Below are 19157 nucleotides of genomic sequence, written 5' to 3' on the forward strand. Positions count from 1 at the left end.
TATTCTGTCGTTACGCTGCACAGCTGCCTCTTCTTCATTTTCTCCCCTCTCTCTCCTGTTGCTACTTTATTCATGAAACTGATCAATGATCAGCTGATCGGCTTTTCTCTCTTGTTTGTTTATCGCCCACTTTGCGCCAGAAAGAGGAAACCGCCGGATGTCGTGCTAAACAACAGCAGCATGTTTAAGCTTGATCAGCTGTTGTTAGAATTTATTTAATTTTAATTTCTAGTATCAGCTGATGTTTGCTGGAGCCACAGCTGTAAAAGCTGCTGGTCATGATATCGGTTTGTATATCTGGTGAGAGGGAAACATGAAGATGAAACCAGGAGATGTCCTTACAGAATCATCAGAGCTGAACAGGTGATGGAGAAACAGGTTTACCTTTTAGGTGACATGAATGAGTTGAAGGGAAGTTATGAACTGTTTCTGAGAGACAAATAACACCAAGATCTTTTTCTACGTAGCTGACGGCTGGTAACTGTGCAGGGGCGGGTCTAGCAAAATTTTGCTAGACCCGCCTGGTAGGGCATTAACAGGGAAAGGGGGGCACAAAGAAATACTTTCTTATTCTCATTTAAAATGTCTGGCTGTTATTAAATAATTATCTGAAGCCTACAACCAAAGTTTTTATCTGACATAAAATGTATAGAAATCATACATATACCAACAAGATTGTACATCACTGTCACAACAGCATTTGTTTTCATTTAAAGGTTTTATGGCTTTAATACCTGGTGGGCCGGTCTCTAGTCTAAATGCCCGGCCGATTTTTTGTCCCAGTCCAGCCCTGGGCACGACACGCAGTGAATTAATTTGAGAAGGTGCATTAAAAATATAAATGGCCGCGGCAGTGGTGCACATCGCAAATCAGCTCACATAGACACATTAGTTGTGCCTCTTCTTAATGACGGTATCTTAGCTAACAACCCCAACTACCAGATTCAACTTGTAATTGGCTAAAAATAACTTAGCCTACTGGTAGCTTTCCACATTCCGACACTTCAAAAGCTTCAGGAGCTGTCCGCTCAGCACAGCATCAGCACCACGGAAATACATGGATAAATCCGTAGACTCGAGACACAATGCATTTGTGTGACTTTCAGGCGTATGGACCAATGTTTTATTTTCTTATCAAACCAGAAATCTTTAATGAGCAGCTAGATTTGTCTCACATTAACTGGCTGAGTTAATGCCAGTTAATGCAACATCGAAGCAGCTGGAATCCATAGCTGTGCGTGTTCATGGAGCTTGCATTTTCACCTGCTGGACATCACTACCTGACAAGTTTAACTGTCTTCAGAACATTGCAGAGGCCTTATTGACAGTATTTGGCTCCACATATCTGTGTGAGCAGATTTTCTCTCACATGAGTGTCCTCAGGTAGCCGTCTGAATGCTGGACACTCGGAGACCTGTGTCTCTGAGTGGGAGAGCAGAGATCAGATTAACATGTGTATCTCTGTATTAACAAACATGCCATATTGGCTTAGTTTATTTTTATTTATTTTTATTTTTTGCCTGTCCCGTTTGGCTCTTTTGCCATCAGAATTATTGTCTAAAGGCAAAGAAAGATGCCCAACGGATTTACTTTACCAAATTGACCATCCCAGCCTTGCCGTAATGGTCCATTTGATTCACCTTTTATTGTTTATTTTATTTTCACTTGCTGAATACGGGACAGACTTGACTGGGGGAAAGAAGGGGAGAAAGAAAGAGGGAAAGAGAAACAGCTGAGAAGAGGGACAAGGGCAAAAAACAAAAACCAACAGAATGGGCAGAAAAAAAAAAAATGCATATATCGATCACCTGGATCACCTGTTGAGAAAGAAAAAAGAAAACAAGCAGAAGAGAACAAGAGTAATAGAATAAACAACATCACAATGATATATGGGAATATGACAGTAAATACTAAATATTAAACATTAATGTGCAGCACATAAGATCAACAGAACACAGTGTGCTTTGAGGTAGGAGCCAAAAAGGGTGTAGTTTGTGTGTGTGAGCACCCGTGTGTACACCTGTGAGCATGGACGCGCTTGTTTTTTTAAAAGGTTCCTTCATGTAATGATCTGCTAGAGGGTGGGGGGAGCCACTGCCCTGTCCTCCAGGGCATGAAGCAGGTATGGAGGAGATCAAAACTCCAGACATCCAGAGGCCCCCAGAACACAAGAGACCAAGGAAGACCAACAGAGGGGCAGCCGCGCCACTGTCCCAGAAAGAGCTGAGGAGAGTCCCAGATGAGGGCTCACCCAGCAGCCGCGGAGCAGAAGCCAGGGGGGGTTGCAGTGTGAGCTCCGCCGGCAGCCAGCTGTGCCTGAGTGACCGAGCCCCAGGCTGAGAGGCCGAGGGCACCCCACCCCCGAAGTGGCCCGAGCGAGCCCCAGGCTCCAGGCCCCGACAAGCAGCCACCAAGGAGTGAGCCGGTGTGTACCTGGACGCCCATCCCCGGACACAAAGAACCACCAATGCACCGATGTCTGAGGGCGTCTGCCACTGGCAGGGGAAGTGGTGGGGGGAGATAGGCCTCCAAACCTTGGAGGGCCTGAGATGTCCCCAGAGAGGTGGTGTCTGATACCCAACCTGACATATAGACACAGACATACAGGCACACACAGATACAAACATCCATTCCCACCCTCATGCTCTCATATGCACTTACTCCACACTCAACCAACGTGGAGACAAACATAAAGAGACGCTGTACACACGATCACACTCCCCAAGCGTACTCTACGAACCGGGTCTAGGTACCCTTGCCCCTGGAGGGGGGAACTGCACCCAGACCCAGGTGGTGTAACCCTTTTCCCTGCGGTGGGGAGAGGCAGACCGCCCCGACTCCGCAGCAGCAGGGAGGCCCCACACTCCAGAACGCAGTCGGACGGCCAACTCCTCCTTCTAGCCCCCCCGCTCCAGCAGTTAGGCTTAGTTAGGCTTAGTTTATTTTTCTTATCATTGTTGTGAGGAGACCATAAATAGCATTTGTATTTTCTGTTGTACAGTTCATTTGCTGTTATGGAGTTCGTGTTATGGATTTGTTTCAAAATAGCTGATAACTATTCGCTGATAGCTGCCAACATCTGCAAACAAATATAATTCTATAAAGTGGTTCTATATATTGTGTAACTGTTCATATAGAGTGTTATTAAATTTATTGCTAATGCAATCATATGGCACACTGACTTCTGAGGAAATTTTAAATGGCACTCGCCATCAGAAAGGTTGCCTACCCCTGCACTAAACACATGGAACCACTAACAGAAAAATAAAACAAGAAGTCACTAACACAGAGACGAGGACTGGACACAAGACAAGACAGAGGAGACGGGAAGGAAAGAGAGACTAACAAACCTGAAGAGTAGAGGTGCAAATAATAAAACAACAGGAAAACATGATCAATCAAAGTGGTAATGAAATTCATGAACACAAGGAAACACAAAAAACTATTTAAAAAAAAAAAAAAAACGACAAATATAATCCACTTTCAAAACTAAAAGAAATTATAAACCAACCAAAACTCCAAACTCTGTGTCATTGGCCCACACTGCTGTTGTGCCAGTACATTAAGTACCATAGATTAGCAGAGCTTGTATTTGGATGTCTACACATGCTCAATTTAGTATTTCTGAAAGCCCTTTGATGACAATTATAAATGTTGAGAAGGTCAGAACTGTGGTAAAACTTGTGTGCCCCAATGTGGGTAGATGTGGTTAAAGGATCATTACTGTGGTACCAGCCTGTACTACAACTGAAGGTTTTGGGAAACTTTCGGTTGTACCACTTTACAGCAACTTTACCAAGTACCTAGACTGAATTGGTACGTATATAGTGCTTTTGTTACTCTAATTGAACACTGAGAGTTCTTTTTACCTTATCATCTACACATTCATAGAGTGCTTCAATTCTATGCCTAAGCATCTTGTTTAACATGTATAGACTAGCATAAATGCATCAGGGGCTATTCAGGGTATATTATCAGTTTGCAATATGCAAACTGGAAGAGACGGGATCAAAACACCAACCTTATGATTAACAGACAACCCACTGTACTTCTTGAGTCACACCCACCACAAACATGTATTGGAACTTGTTGAAATTGCACTAAATGCAAACCTTTGCATAGCTTCTTTACATCAAAAATGAGTTATTATGCAATTGTTTTATTTCTCTACGCAGTAATTTGAGATATACTAAGAGAAGTACTAAAAGAAAGCATTAATTATATGATAAAAGCAGCACAAAGGAGCAGCAATGATATTAATAATCACATACAATAAAGAAACATTTTTTCTTTAGAGGTATAAGAGCTCAGTTACCTGTAGAGAGCACAAGGAGAGTGATGAACAGAACCATCATAGATATTTTTACTGATGGTTCTCAGTTTTCAAATACGCAAGTTGATCAATGTGTATATATACTTTGGTGCAGATATTGCTAAGTGGAGGAACATTTTATTTTATTTTTATTTTTTTATTTTATTTTTTTTTGTTTCACACATGGTACAGCAGTAATGCATTCCCATACACAACCTTCCTTTCAATTAAAGTAACACTGTTTCCATGCATGAAAAGGAGCAGGAAGAAGAATAAATTCTTATTGATACCTGCCCCCTATCTGTGATAATACAAGTAGGCAACCAAAATTACACTATGACAATTTTCTGCATATAACAAAACAAAACAAAGCAAACAGAACAATATACTCAACAATGAGCAATACCACTAAATATCAAACTAAAAGGATCATTTTTCTACAATTAAATTCTATTCTTTTCAACTTCTTCATATTGGTTTATCATTTTATTCTTATAGCAGATTTTAAATTGAGAAACATTTATACAACACTTAAGATGATCACTGAGAGAATTCCAGTTTCTTATGCCTATGACTGTTGGACACATTTGCCTTTGTGTGGTTCGAGCAAACCGGTGCTTAAAATAAAACTTCCTTCTGCCGTCCCCATTTTCTGAACACAATACAAATAAACTTTGTAACTTAAGAGGTAGTGTTTTATTTTTCGCCCTAAACATAATAGTTAAAGTCTGTAATTTCACTATGTCTTCTAGTTTTAACAATTTCGATTTTATAAACAAATTATTAGTGTGTTCTCTATATTTAACATTATGCATAATTCGAAGCGCTCTCTTCTGTAATAAATATAATGGTTTCGTATTAGTCACGTATGTATTCCCCCATACTTCAACACAATAGCTCAGATAGGGTAGAAACAATGAAAAATATAATATTCTCATTGTCTTGTAATCTAATATATATCTAACATTACCCAGGATATAAATACTTTTAGCCAACTTTTTTTTAACATGTTCAATATGTGATTTCCATGTTAACTTGTCATCCACTATTACACCCAGAAAACGGAATTCTGTCACTCTTTCAATTAATACTCCCTCTATAGATAATACTATCTCTTCCTCCGTTACACGGTTTCCGAATATCATAAACTTTGTTTTTTCCAAATTCAGTGATAACTCATTTACATCAAACCATTTTTTAATTTTTTTCATTTCAAGCAGTAGGGATGATAGGCAACTATAGCTTCTGATCTGTGTGGTTGCGGCATCATCTTCCTTCTTTCCTGTATTACTGTGTTTTTGTACCACAAACAACTTACTAGAGCTTTCTGAGAAACAACCTCTTGCACAAAATCCACAAACACCCAAATGTGTCTATGCAAGGGTCTCATGTTTTTTACATGAGTTTTTTTTTTTCTGTGGTTTTGAGACTAAAATCAAATCATCAGTGGGATTTGATTTTCCTGGAAAAATTTAATAAATTGAATAAAATGAACAGTAAATTTTGGGGTGATAAATTGTTCAAAAATTTTGCAAACCAAAGGAAATTAAAAGCACCCAGTATTTGTTGTAATGGTTATTATTTTATGATAAAGTCCTATGGCCAGCCACTTTATTAAGTAAATCCTGGTCACTTAATTTGGCGCACCTGTGTGCATTCACCTGTGGCCACTTTATTGGGTACACCTACGGTCTTATAAAGTAGCCACTTTGCCACTCATGGCAACAGTTTGTGTGGTTAATAAAATGGCCCACCATGGATAGAGTATGCGTTTGGGTAAATCAAACAAGCAAACAAAAACTATCATATAAAACATTTCTAGGGTTATTCAGTCTCCTTCTACCAATACAACAAGAGTCAAATGAAGCCAGGCCAACTGTATTTGTATAATACTATTCAAACATGGCAAGAGTGTTTTACAGAGGGGTTGAAAGAGACACTAAACATATGTGAACGTGTCATGAAATAAAAATGAATCTTGATAATATACGAACTGTAATAAAAGTGAACAATAAGTGTTTTTCCAATGTTCACAGACCTCCAGTTTATTCTGGTGTGCTTATGTCTGTGCTGTGCGGTATGCAGTTTTTACTGGCCTGCATTTTTTAGTTAACAGGATGCAGATGTATTTAGTGCCAGAAAATCTCAAAGTCCACCTCTGCTTCCGCCCCCTTCTCTGATTGGCTGATAGAAATGGCAAAAGTTAGGGGAGGAAGAAATCTCTGTCCCGCTGTAATTTTGGTGGAATGATTTTTTCTTCCTGTCTTTCTCTCCTTGTTTTGCAGACACCAGTAAGACAGTAAGATGGCCTCGGCACATGACAGAGCTGTACTCCAGGCTATATTCAACTCCACCACCCCCTTTGGAGACATTCCCGGCCTAAGCCAAGAGGAGGAATTAATTGATGATGGTGAGCATGAGCTTCTGACTGGTGTGTCTCAACATATCATGTCACAGTATATTGAATTTATTTGAACACATTCCATTTCTGGGCTGCGAAAAACATGACGTTGTAATCCAAACTGATTTCCGAGTGACATTTCTCTGTTTTCCTTTCCACGGTACCTGTCAATTGAGTTTGAGTCCTTTTTCAACCTGTTTATCTCCTCCTGCCAGACAGTGGCTTTGACAGAGAGTTGCTGAAGCAAGTGAAAGAGCTGGAGATGCGGGGTGTCTCAGCAGCAGAGACTGGGGATTTACAAACTGCGCTTCAGCTGTTCAGCCAGGCAATCCAGATCCTTCCTCAGCGAGCCTCTGCCTATAACAACCGGGCACAGGCCCTGCGACTGAAGGGGGACACAGCAGGTATGTGCAACAAATTCAATAATAACCCTTTCCAGAGATGCCACGGTGTGCCAACTTATCAGACTGCCGAGTCTAAGGCCAGCGTGAATACCGGAGCTTTGTCTAGCTGATGCACTTTGTCAACAGCGATGGTGCTCTGAGATAGTGTGGTGTTTGGTTGCTTTTACCTGCTGCCTGACATAAGAAGGGCAGGTTTGTAGGCAAAAGCAACAGTCCTTGACTCACTAACAAAACTGACTAGCACTAATGACTAGCATGTCACTAGCAAAACTAACTGCAGATTTCTAAAAGAACGTCTATTCATCTGAAAGTCATTGTTAAGTGTTGTTGAACCAGTAGAACAAGGATATTACTAATACATATAAAGCGTTTGAATGGATAATGCTCAGTTATGAGCAGTTTACTTGAGTATGACTTTTTGTTTTTTCCTCATTATTTGATTTCCACAGTACTTGAGAGAAAAGTAGTTCAAGCACATTTCAGCTGTGTTTATCAGAATGAATTTTTCAGTAGCCTGACCCAAAGCCAAAGCTGAGTATGTTAGAACATCATGGCCTAAAAAAAAAATCAACTTTCCAGACGTGTGTTTGGTTCATGGTGTTGTTCTCTTCGCAGGAGCCCTGGGGGATCTGGACCAAGCGATTGCTCTGAGCGGCAGTACTGGGCGTACTGCCTGCCAGGCGCTGGTGCAACGAGGCCTTTTACATAGACTAGCACACCAGAATGATGAAGCCAGAGCAGATTTTGAAAAAGCAGCTGCACTTGGAAGTGAATTTGCTCGACAACAGGCTGTGGTCCTTAATCCATATGCTGCCCTGTGTAACAAAATGCTGTCAGAGGTGATCAACAAACTGCACAACCCTGAAACATCTGACATGCAGTGATGTAAAACATTAGGTGTTCGTCTTCTCTGAAAGTCTGAAATCAATAAATTAACCTTTTTATGATGTTCTTTAAATTCTGTTCATTGTGCTGCCTTAAAAAAAGTCACGAATGCAGTTAAAAATCACATTTATTCACACATGCAGATCACACTTATTTCAAACAGAGTTGTTCTCATCACAAAGCAGGCACTGCTGTATTTTATTAAATATGACAGATGCAGCATGTGATGTAATCTCCAGCATTAAAATGCCAAATCATACCATTTGATACAGATGGGATACTTAAGTTTTTATCCACTAGATGTCAGTCTTGTCATACTGAAACAGTCATCAGCGTTTCCCCTTCCTTGATTTTTCTTTCAAACATTGCCTTTCACCATAAGAATGATGCTGGAACAAACAGCACTTGTCATCTCAGTCATGCCAAATAGTTCATCTAATATCAAGAGGATGTTCCCCAGGCAAAACATGCCCAAATGCGAAAATTCGAAATGCGAAAAAGTCTTTTAGCATTCATGTTTCTCTCCACACTACACTGCATGACAAGATCCATCTCAGAGAATTTTGCACACCAACGAGAAAAATGATCTGAGTAAATGCTTAAAAAAAACGATGATTACATCACCAAGATATCCTGTTACACTAAATTATTCTTATTTCTAATATACAACAGATTGTCTTTCTGCAGATTGTCTTTAACACACTGCAGCTCTGTTTTTATACAGCAGCTCTACATGCAGAGGCTTTTTCCACTTTTCAGATGAGTGCATACATGTTACGTCTCAGTGATTTCAAACAAGGCATAACTCGTGTTGTGGTCTGCCCGCTGTGCTCTGAAACGTGAGCGTTATCTTTTATGCTTTAGTTTCCCATGTTTGTCTCTGACCTCTCCCAGGCAGGGTAAAGCCACCGGCTCAGTGCGATCTTCTCTCTGGTAGAAGGAGCAGGTTCCCAGGTGATTTGACATGGAAGGAGTATCGCTGAAGCTCCATCTGTCCACAGAGGAAAACTGAGAGCTGAATTTCCAAACCTGTAAAACAAAGAGGCAGAATTGAAGGAGGTGTGGGAGGCTGTCATGGCATCTATCAACTGTTTTGCAGCTACAGTATACTGCGATGAGGAGGAATGCATTTTTAAATACCATGGAATCTGGATCACATAATACTTTTATCCCATGTTAGGGCATGGTGTTATTTCTGCTTTGATCTGTGACAAATGTATACAAATTATGCAATTCATCTGAGAGCAAATACCCAGCTGTTGCCTACACAGTCTTATTAACATCCTATGTTTCCATGAATGATCACATATCTGACTTGTTATGGTAGCACTCTGTTTACTGGCAGCAAAGCCTCAGGCCATTCCACATCACTGATGTCATCGGCATGCTCTTTGTCTCATGATCACTGCAGTACAGAGATAGTCAATGCAAAAATATACACACGTGCATTGATAGTGTTTTTTGCTTCATTAGCTCCAGCAGCGGGGCTTTGATCACACGTTTGTTAGCAGGAAAACTACTTAGTGTAGCTAAAAAATTATGAAAGCAAGTGCAACCAAATTGCAACTGAAAAACAGATGTCTTATCTATCCCACCTTCATTTTCACTGCTCACCAACAACAAGTCATTTTTTTTACCAGCGTATCAACAAATCTGGGACATTATAGTTGTGTTCTCAGTCAAAAGATTTTAATTATTTCATTTTGTTATAACTCCCTAGCTGCCAAATTCAGGTATTTCTGTAAACTACCAAAACTCTTTAATATGATAATGATACGCAGGCATCTACAGAGCCTGAAAAAGTTCTGCACAGCTGAACGTTTGTCCTGAAGAGATGGTACTTTAATGAAACATGCATTTAAATTTCCACAGCTCAGTGTTCATAAATCTGAACCACTTAAAATGTGAACCCTTTACTCAGTTCTAATAATTCCAGAGAGGATTTAGTTAATTTCCGGCTCCAGGACCAACAGGCATCCTTGTGGGGTAGTGGCCTGAGCCACCAAGCTAGCTAACTGTGTGACTTTAACCAGGGTTCAATTCTAGTTGTCGTAGGTGAACCTCTACAGAGAGTGCAGAATTATTAGGCAAATGAGTATTTTGTCCACACCATCCTCTGCATGCATGTTGTCTTACTCCAAGCTGTATAGGCTCGAAAGCCTACTACCAATTAAGCATATTAGGTGATGTGCATCTCTGTAATGAGAAGGGGTGTGGTCTAATGACATCAACACCCTATATCAGGTGTGCATAATTATTAGGCAACGTCCTTTCCTTTGGCAAAATGGGTCAAAAGAAGGACTTGACAGGCTCAGAAAAGTCAAAAATAGTGAGATATCTTGCAGAGGGATGCAGCAGTCTCAAAATTGCAAAGCTTCTGAAGCGTGATCATCGAACAATCAAGCGTTTCATTCAAAATAGTCAACAGGGTCGCCAGAAGCGTGTGGAAAAACCAAGGCGCAAAATAACTGCCCATGAACTGAGAAAAGTCAAGCGTGCAGTTGCCAAGATGCCACTTGTCTCCAGTTTGGCCATATTTCAGAGCTGCAACATCACTGGAGTGCCCAAAAGCACAAGGTGTGCAATACTCAGAGACACAGCCAAGGTAAGAAAGGCTGAAAGACGACCACCACTGAACAAGACACACAAGCTGAAACGTCAAGATTGGGCCAAGAAATATCTCAAGACTGATTTTTCTAAGGTTTTATGGACTGATGAAATGAGAGTGAGTCTTGATGGGCTGGATTGGTAAAGGGCAGAGAGCTCCAGTCCGACTCAGACGCCAGCAAGGTGGAGGTGGAGTACTGGTTTGGGCTGGTATCATCAAAGATGAGCTTGTGGGGCCTTTTCGGGTTGAGGATGGAGTCAAGCTCAACTCCCAGTCCTACTGCCAGTTTCTGGAAGACACCTTCTTCAAGCAGTGGTACAGGAAGAAGTCTGCATCCTTCAAGAAAAACATGATTTTCATGCAGGACAATGCTCCATCACACGTGTCCAAGTACTCCACAGCGTGGCTGGCAAGAAAGGGTATAAAAGAAGAAAAACTAATGACATGGCCTCCTTGTTCACCTGATCTGGACCCCATTGAGAACCTGTGGTCCATCATCAAATGTGAGATTTACAAGGAGGGAAAACAGTACACCTCTCTGAACAGTGTCTGGGAGGCTGTGGTTGCTGCTGCACGCAATGTTGATGGTGAACAGATCAAAACACTGACAGAATCCATGGATTGCAGGCTTTTGAGTGTCCTTGCAAAGAAAGGTGGCTATATTGGTCGCTGATTTGTTTTTGTTTTGTTTTTGAATGTCAGAAATGTATATTTGTGAATGTGGAGATGTTATATTTGTTTCATAGGTAAAAATAAATAATTGAAATGGGTATATATTTGTTTTTTTGTTAAGTTGCCTAATAATTATGCACAGTAATAGTCACCTGCACACACAGATATCCCCCTAAAATAGCTAAAACTAAAAACAAACTAAAAACTACTTCCAAAAACATTCAGCTTTGATATTAATGAGTTTTTTGGGTTCATTGAGAACATGGTTGTTGTTCAATAATAAAATTATTCCTCAAAAATACAACTTGCCTAATAATTCTGCACTCCCTGTAATAATGCCCAATTACAATCGCCTTATTTTACTTTATAGTGCTATTTTTTATTTTTTTTGTTTCTTCTGTTGCTGTTAATTACCAAACCATTGCTTGGACACCAACACCAGGAAAGAAAACTAAATTTAATTTCCTTGTGGTTCCTGACCTTAGAAGAAGCTGATATTTTGCAAGGACACAGACAAAGGCAGTAAATCTCCAGGGTCTGATTCAGTGGGAACTCAATAACTGTTGCCAACACAACTGCGGCTCAGTTTGTAATATTGTTAGAGAGGACTATTGAGAGTCAGGAGTGTTTACAGTGCAGCTGCTGTCATACTGTATGAATGACTCAGATTTTCCAGTGAAAGTTAATAGAATGATGCCAGGTACTAAAGGGAAACTGATGGAGAAGTTTGACATGATGTAAATAAATAGAAATGGTAAAACAATATGGTGCACACACTTATCTGTGAATGCAATCAAATTTACAGGTCAGGGAATATAAAGTGACTATAACAACAACAAAAAAAACACATTTGCAAAAGAAAACCAATATATCTAGATAAATAAGAATACTTGCTTTCTTTTGGCAAATCCAGGAACTTCCTTCACTGGAGTGTTTCTTTTTCTCCCACTTGAGGGAGACCATCCCTCTCTCCTGCAGCAATGTGGCACACACCTCTCTCAATAGATGGGAGACTTGGGACAACTGAGACAATGTAAAACTGTCAAGGTAACCAGCAATATGCTGAATGATCTCCAAAGGAAGGCTGCTTAGGGGATCCAGATTTTGTGCATCATTCCTTTGAGGACTGAAGGTTTTCCCACCTGCACAGAGTGATGAATTGGCTTTTGGTTGGAGTACCAGAGTGCTGCCATCTTTGGAGAACTTAACTATTGCTTCCTGACCTGTTGGGTGAAACCTCATCTGGGTGAAAGTACAACCAAGGTATGCTAAAGGGCAACGCTGCTGAAACCAGCCATTTAGAGAGGCTTGTATGTCAGAATGCACATTCTTGAAGTGAAAGCAGTATTCATCACGGCGAAAGTAGTGGCCACACATGTAGCTGAAGGCTGAACTTGTTTTGTTGTGTCTTCTAGTGACAGATTCTGCTTCGATGTGTAAATAAAGACGCCAAGGTTTACCTGCTATGACATCAGCTAAGGAAGCATCTTGCTTGAAGGGAGCAGAAGAAAAGATGTACGTTTGTGTTCCTATATCTGTGTAAATACCATCTGTCGACACACTCTCTGAGATCGAATGTCCCTTCAGTTCCTTTTCCAGGGAGCACAGAAGTGTTGTGCTAACCTCTTCACACTTTGGAAGATCCTCAATTGAAATGCCCAGATCTGAAGTGTCAACACTCTGGTGTGTGGTTTGGGCCTTGCGCGAGGGGTCTTTCAAGTGATTGCGCTTTGCTCGATAGCTGGTAGGCACATTAAATGTTCGGACGCTTTTCACCTCAATGGGCTCCAGACTCCCATAGACAAAATCCTTTTCTCTTGGTGTGCAAGCAGCAAGTTGCCCAAAGTTAATCAGCATTACCCCATTGTGCACCAGATACATATTATATTCTGCAATGTTGACTTCTTTGCCTAAACGCTCAAGGACCCCATCTTGCCATGGTGCAAGGCCAGTGGCACCGTCCATGGTTCTGGCAGTTACAGGACATTCTCCACCCTGGTGTAATTCCTTCTGACTCTTTGATGATTCTTGGTCCTCCTCTTCTTTTCCTTTTTCCCCCTTATTCAGGTTTTTGATGGTTTGCTTGCATCCCTCCTTCTCCTTATTGAATATTTTCTCCCAAGAGCTATAATTTTGAATACTTGTCACACCCGTGCACTTTGCCAAAGTATCTCTCTCCTCTTGACTCAGTTCTTCGTCCAACTTTGCACTGCCGATTTCTGTATATTCACCACCGTCTAAAGAACAGCAAGCATTCTCTGCAGGACTGTTGATCCTAGCAGCAATGTTTTGCAGGGCAGAATCCTCCAATATCAACTCGGGAAAAATGTTCTTCATTTTGATTGATTGAAACAGCTGCTCTTGGTCCCTATGAGCCACAGCAACATCAAGATTTTCCTCAGTGTTTACCACGGGGTTTTCAGAAACATTTCTATAAAAGGTCAGGTCAGTTTCTGAAATAGGCCAGCGGTTCCACTCCTGAGAGCAACAGACCAAGCTGGCAGGACAGACCTCTAAGTGTTTGGCCAGCCTGTGGCGCAGCATGGTGAGAGGACAGCCATAATAAACATTAAGGCAAGGGACTATCTCATTTGGACAGAGAAGCTGGTGCTCTTCTTGCTTGCACATGTGGAGGCTTGCACCACAGTTTTTGTGACATTTCACGACTATGCATGAAACAGAGGTCTGCGCAGGGACTTGACAGTGGACATTGTAACACTTGTCACAATGCTTATGATAGCCCATTGGCATCTTCATGCTTTTTACCTAATGAGAGAAATAACCCAGCACAGAAGGTAGTAACAGTAGTAACAGTTTCAAGTAGAGTAAGACTTAAAAATTTCTGATAGTTTTAAAAAGTGAAAATTACTTTACATACCATTTTGGCTTAAGAACACAGCAGTGTGATCATCTAAGAACAAGTCAAACCAGAAACATGTTTACAGTCACATGCTGACCAAAAAACTGAAATTCACAGCTGATAAGTTGAATTATATGTTCAGGTTAAAAAGAAAAAAAAATATGACAACCACAAATCTCAAAGTTTTTCTTTGAAAAAAGCAATACGAGTGGAGACAATAAGAGAAATATTTCTCACCCTTTGTTCCTTTGTTCACTGGCACCTCTGAATAACCTCTGCACTGTGTCTGGACAATATAAATAGACACAACAAAGGGGCAGACAGGCCAGTGGGACGGGGCACCATTGTCGCACAGCCATTAAGAGCCAAGGTCAAGTTACAGTCTCTACCACTGCTTCACACTGAGAGGGTGGTAATAAAAGCAGGTCCTCACATTCTTTAAAAAAAGTTACCCTGTGCTTAAAAACATAAACATTTCAACTTGTCTGATTTACTGAGTTTCCAACACTATAATGTTAAAACTTTATAATTCTATTCCCACTGATTGAACTTATTTGTTTTGATTTCCTTTCAAAATAACACATTCCATAACTGAATGAATAAATTACTCAATAAATATTTTTTTATTTGATTTTATAGATGGGTGGCATCTAAAATACCAAATTAGTTTTTAGATTCATTAAAGTTTTTTTTCAGTGATTATTTAATTAATCAAAATTTGAACAATGCAGTGTGTTGGGTTAGGTTAGGCTCATGTCATGTCTTCCACTAGGTGTCACTCATACACTTTCAGAAACTCTACCTATGTTTCGCCAGCCAATTCTTACTACATATTAGTTGCATTTACAAAGAGAAGAGAACATACTGTGTAGAGGTTTTCTGCCCCATCTCATCGAGAGGAGATAAAACAGGAAGCCAAGGCCGTCACTTAGGCGGCGTAAGATAGAAAGAATATGGTTTAGGCTTTATGGCCCTGGGAAGAAGCTATAAGAGTAACTGTTAGATACTTCGAGATGTTGCCAGACACCCTCCTGTGCACATCTCCTGTCTCTCCTCCATGCTCAAAGTGTTGTATGGAATAATGAGAATCGTATGGAATAAAGAGATTGTTGATTGAGCATTTATACACCGAGTGTTGCTCTTCCTTCAGCCCAAAGATCAAAGAATTGGGGTATTTAACACTATACAAATTTTATTGATGTTTTTCGAGGCTTTTTGAACTGGAAACTGCTGCAGTTGTGGGAAACATGGTTCTGTCGGGAATTATCTTCATGAAACAAAACACTGGTTTAATAAATCAAAACTAATCCACTCTAAAAGTCTAGTAAGCAGTAGATCCAAATAGTGCATATTTGAAAATGTTTACATTGTTTCTCCCCCATTCTCTTTCAGAAATACTGTGCTATGGTACAAATTGGGGGACATTAATCTCGTTAACTAACTCTAACTAATTACACTCATTCAAAATGAGACTGGTGGAACTACCCTTTTTTATTTAACAGCACCATCCTATAAACATCTACTGACACCTGTTTTCCATCCTATGTTAAATGTGCTGTAGACTGAATTTCACAACTGGCATCTGGAAGTTTGGAAGTTTATTTTTTCTTTCCACCTGCCACAGATTACAATGCACAGCTTATCAGAGGCAGCTGGTTCACTCTCTATAGGCTCTGCAATCAGCATACATTACATCGAGCAAGAGACAGAAAGAAAAAGAGAGAAAGAAAGCCTACTCTAAGTAAAATTACTTTGTGCAACAGAACAGCAGCACAGCTCAGACTGGAGTTAGATTAGTTGATTAATGTCTGAAAATTGCTTCCAGTTGAGTGCAGAAATTATTATGATTGTATTATTATTATTATATAGCTTTGTAAAATTGCTTCAAAATTTACTAAAACTCTTTTAAATAAAATTCAATCAAATTAAAACTTTGATCGTTGCATTGTTCCCCAGCATTTAGAGTAAGAAAATGCTTTTTATTTTGTCTCTGCACATTGCTGGTGATGTGATTTTCTGTGCCGCACGACCAGAAACTGTAATTTGAAGGTTAAAAAAATAATTTGCATCATCCAGTCTGTGTTTTCAGTCACATCTGTGTTTTTAAAAACAAACACCAGGTTTAGATATTTTGATTTCTGGCATAAAGTTGGTGGAAAAAATAATAAATCAACACCTTCTTCATAAGTGTTTATTTAATATATGCCTGAAGCCAGCAGTTGCTTATGGTAATTTAGCATAAAGACTGAAATAGAAAGACTGGCTCTGTCACAATATCTAGCTATTGGCACCTGCAATTTTCAATAATTGCCACACTCTCTTCACTATCTTGTTCTTAGTTGAATAAGACTGTATAAATGTAGCTTTCATTGCATTTTCAAATGAGAGGTACAGTGCTGTAAAAAGTATTTTTTCCCTTCTTGATTTCGTAGTTTTTTTGCACAGATTTTCACACATGTGTAAGATAAATGAATTTTAATTTTAGACAAAAATAACCTGAGTAAATGGACTTTTTAAACAGTGATTTCATATATTAACTGAAAGATACCCAAACCTACCTGGACCCAGGTGAAAAAGTAATTGTCCTTAAATCTAATAACTAGTTGGGCATCCAGACTTTGACTAGACCACTAATTAATACTTTTTCAAGGCATTGTAGTGTTTTTGTTTGTTTGTTTCGTTTTTTGTTTCGTTTGTTAGTTTTTAAAGTTTTTATGTGACCAATGGGAAAATTAAAAATAACATCCCAATCATGTTTTCAAAAAATGTAATTTTCATACTCAAACTATTCAGTGTCTCTTCTTTACTAATGGATGTGGTCATTGTCAAAGATGTAATTTCCAATGACGCAGCTGGAGCGCAGCTGTAGAATGGGCCCAGTCAACATAATTATCAAATTTGCATTACATGGCATGCATATGTATTCACTACATTTAATATTGGAAGTATTTTAAAAATGTCACTATATGTTTAAGTCATGGTTCTGCCGTGTGTACCAAAGCCTAATTTATGCAGTTAAGTTTTTCTTATGAACTGAATTTTAGCTGCACATGCTAAGTCAGTTTGAACTGTGCTGATTAAAAGTTTTCTGAAAAGTTTTGATAGTGTTTGGCATACCAGGTAAGTGTATTGTACTTCCTAACTGTGCTGTCATTTATGGAAAATGAGCACAAACCGCACAAACTATGTCACAGTTGGATGTTTGAGATGCAGCACAGCACTATAAATTTAGTTAACCAAGCCAAGCAAAAAACAAAACAAAACATGGTGCTTCATAGTAGAAGAAGGATAGAAGACAAAACGATGAGAATATTCCCAGAACTTTGGACCTCAACAGCATTGTCAATACTTTGTTCAGTAAGAAATGTTGAAAAATATACACTAATATGTGTGTGTGTGTGTGTGTGTGTACATTAAGATAAGATGGGTCCTAAATATTCAGGTCCCATCTTATCTTAATGACCTATAGTATCACCCCATTGGAGCTCTTCGCTCTCGCACCTGTTGTTCCTAGAGTATTGAAATGTAGAATGGGAGGGAGAGCGATCAGTTTTCAGCCCCCTCTTCTATGGAACCAGCTTCCAGTTTGGATTTGGGAGACAGACACTATCTCTACTTTTAAGATTAGGCTTAAAACATTACTTTTTGCTAAAGCATATAGTTAGGGCTGGATCAGGTGACCCTGAATCCTCCCTTAGTTATGCTGCAATAGATGTAGGCTGCCGGGGATTCCCATGATGCATTGAGTTTTCCTTTCCAGTCACCTTTCTCACTCACTATGTATTAATAGACCTCTCTGCATTGAATCATACATGTTATTAACCTCTGTCTCTCTTCCACAGCATGTCTTTCATCCCGTCTTCCTTCTCTCTCCCCAACCGGTTGCAGCAGATGGCCCCGCCCCTCCCTGAGCCTGGTTCTGCCAGAGGTTTCTTCCTGTTAAAAGGGAGTTTTTCCTTCCCACTGTCGCCAAAGTGCTTGCTCATAGGGGGTCATATGATTGTTGCATTTTTCTCTGTATGAATTATTTTTGGGTCTACCTTACAATATAAAGTGCCATGAGGCAACTGTTGTTGTGATTTTCGGCGCTATATAAATAAAATTGAATTGAATTGAACATTTAGACATCTTTGTGAGGACAGAAAATTGGCACATCACTATACTTGAATTTGAAGGCATTTTTGAGGCTCAATATCTGGTTTTAGTGTCAGGGTTACAATTAGGTTATGGTTAGGTTTAGGCTAAGGGATAGGGCTGGGCCTTCATTTTCGATGGTTAGGGCAAGCAGCTTGGGAAAGCATTATGTCAATTAGATGTCTGATTAAGATATGAAAACAAGTGTGTGTGTTTGAGTGATATATCTAGAAGCTAGTCCTCGGGAAATAATTGTTGAATAAGTAATTTTGTAAATGAGTGTGCTTGTTTGGCACGGTGACGCATCCAGTCTGTCTGTGAGGATCTGTTGTTAATGGGAGTCTCTCTTCTATTCCATGCTTATAGGCTTTACAGTTGTCTTCATATTACTTTAGTTACACTAAATCTGTTTTGGGCTTGTGGTAGACAAGTTGAAGAAGATGAACCATGTTTATAGCATAAGCTTTAATAAATGTGTCCATTACCCAACTCCTGTATGTTGTCCATCATGCAGATGAAAAGCTGTAATGATGATACTGATATTGCTTTGTGATCTTATTTTTGCACTCACACAATGTGTATGAAAGAGAGATTGAGCAAGTAAGTGAGTTAGTAAGTAAGAGAGAGGGGGTGAGAAGATGATAAGAGTGCACACCCTGCAGCCCAACACTCCCACTAGATCGCCTCAATGTAGAGATCAGGGATTCAGGAATGTCTAAGGATTTCCTCTGTTCAGTTGAAATATAGATGACACTCAATAATATGCAATTTTGTGATAAACATTTTTCTTATCAACTAAAAATGTTACTAAAAGTTTGCAAAGCAACAAAATGTTTAACAGAACACTGAAGTCCCATTTAATGAAACTCATCTGAATACTC

At 39.7% G+C, this 19157-nt stretch overlaps 2 protein-coding genes across 2 annotated transcripts; one reads left to right on the forward strand and one right to left on the reverse strand.

Moving 5' to 3' along the window:
- Positions 1 to 6522: 6522 nt before the first annotated feature.
- ttc36 (tetratricopeptide repeat domain 36) lies at positions 6523 to 8069 on the forward strand. The gene is made up of 3 exons (XM_084951684.1): positions 6523 to 6722; positions 6929 to 7117; positions 7733 to 8069. Exons 1-3 carry the CDS (start codon positions 6617 to 6619, stop codon positions 7999 to 8001), a joined length of 564 nt encoding a protein of 187 aa, XP_084807810.1. The 5' UTR covers positions 6523 to 6616; the 3' UTR covers positions 8002 to 8069.
- Positions 8070 to 8137: 68 nt separating this feature from the next.
- Positions 8138 to 14042, reverse strand: LOC146373354 (F-box only protein 40). The gene is made up of 2 exons (XM_084951685.1): positions 12177 to 14042; positions 8138 to 9031 (listed from the first exon to the last, which is right to left on the reverse strand). Exons 1-2 carry the CDS (start codon positions 14037 to 14039, stop codon positions 8849 to 8851), a joined length of 2046 nt encoding a protein of 681 aa, XP_084807811.1. The 5' UTR covers positions 14040 to 14042; the 3' UTR covers positions 8138 to 8848.
- Positions 14043 to 19157: the final 5115 nt, after the last annotated feature.

The sequence above is a fragment of the Perissodus microlepis genome, chromosome 14, assembly GCF_051167445.1.
Source record: "Perissodus microlepis isolate ML-2025 ecotype Zambia chromosome 14, ASM5116744v1, whole genome shotgun sequence".
Lineage (NCBI taxonomy): Eukaryota > Metazoa > Chordata > Actinopteri > Cichliformes > Cichlidae > Perissodus > Perissodus microlepis.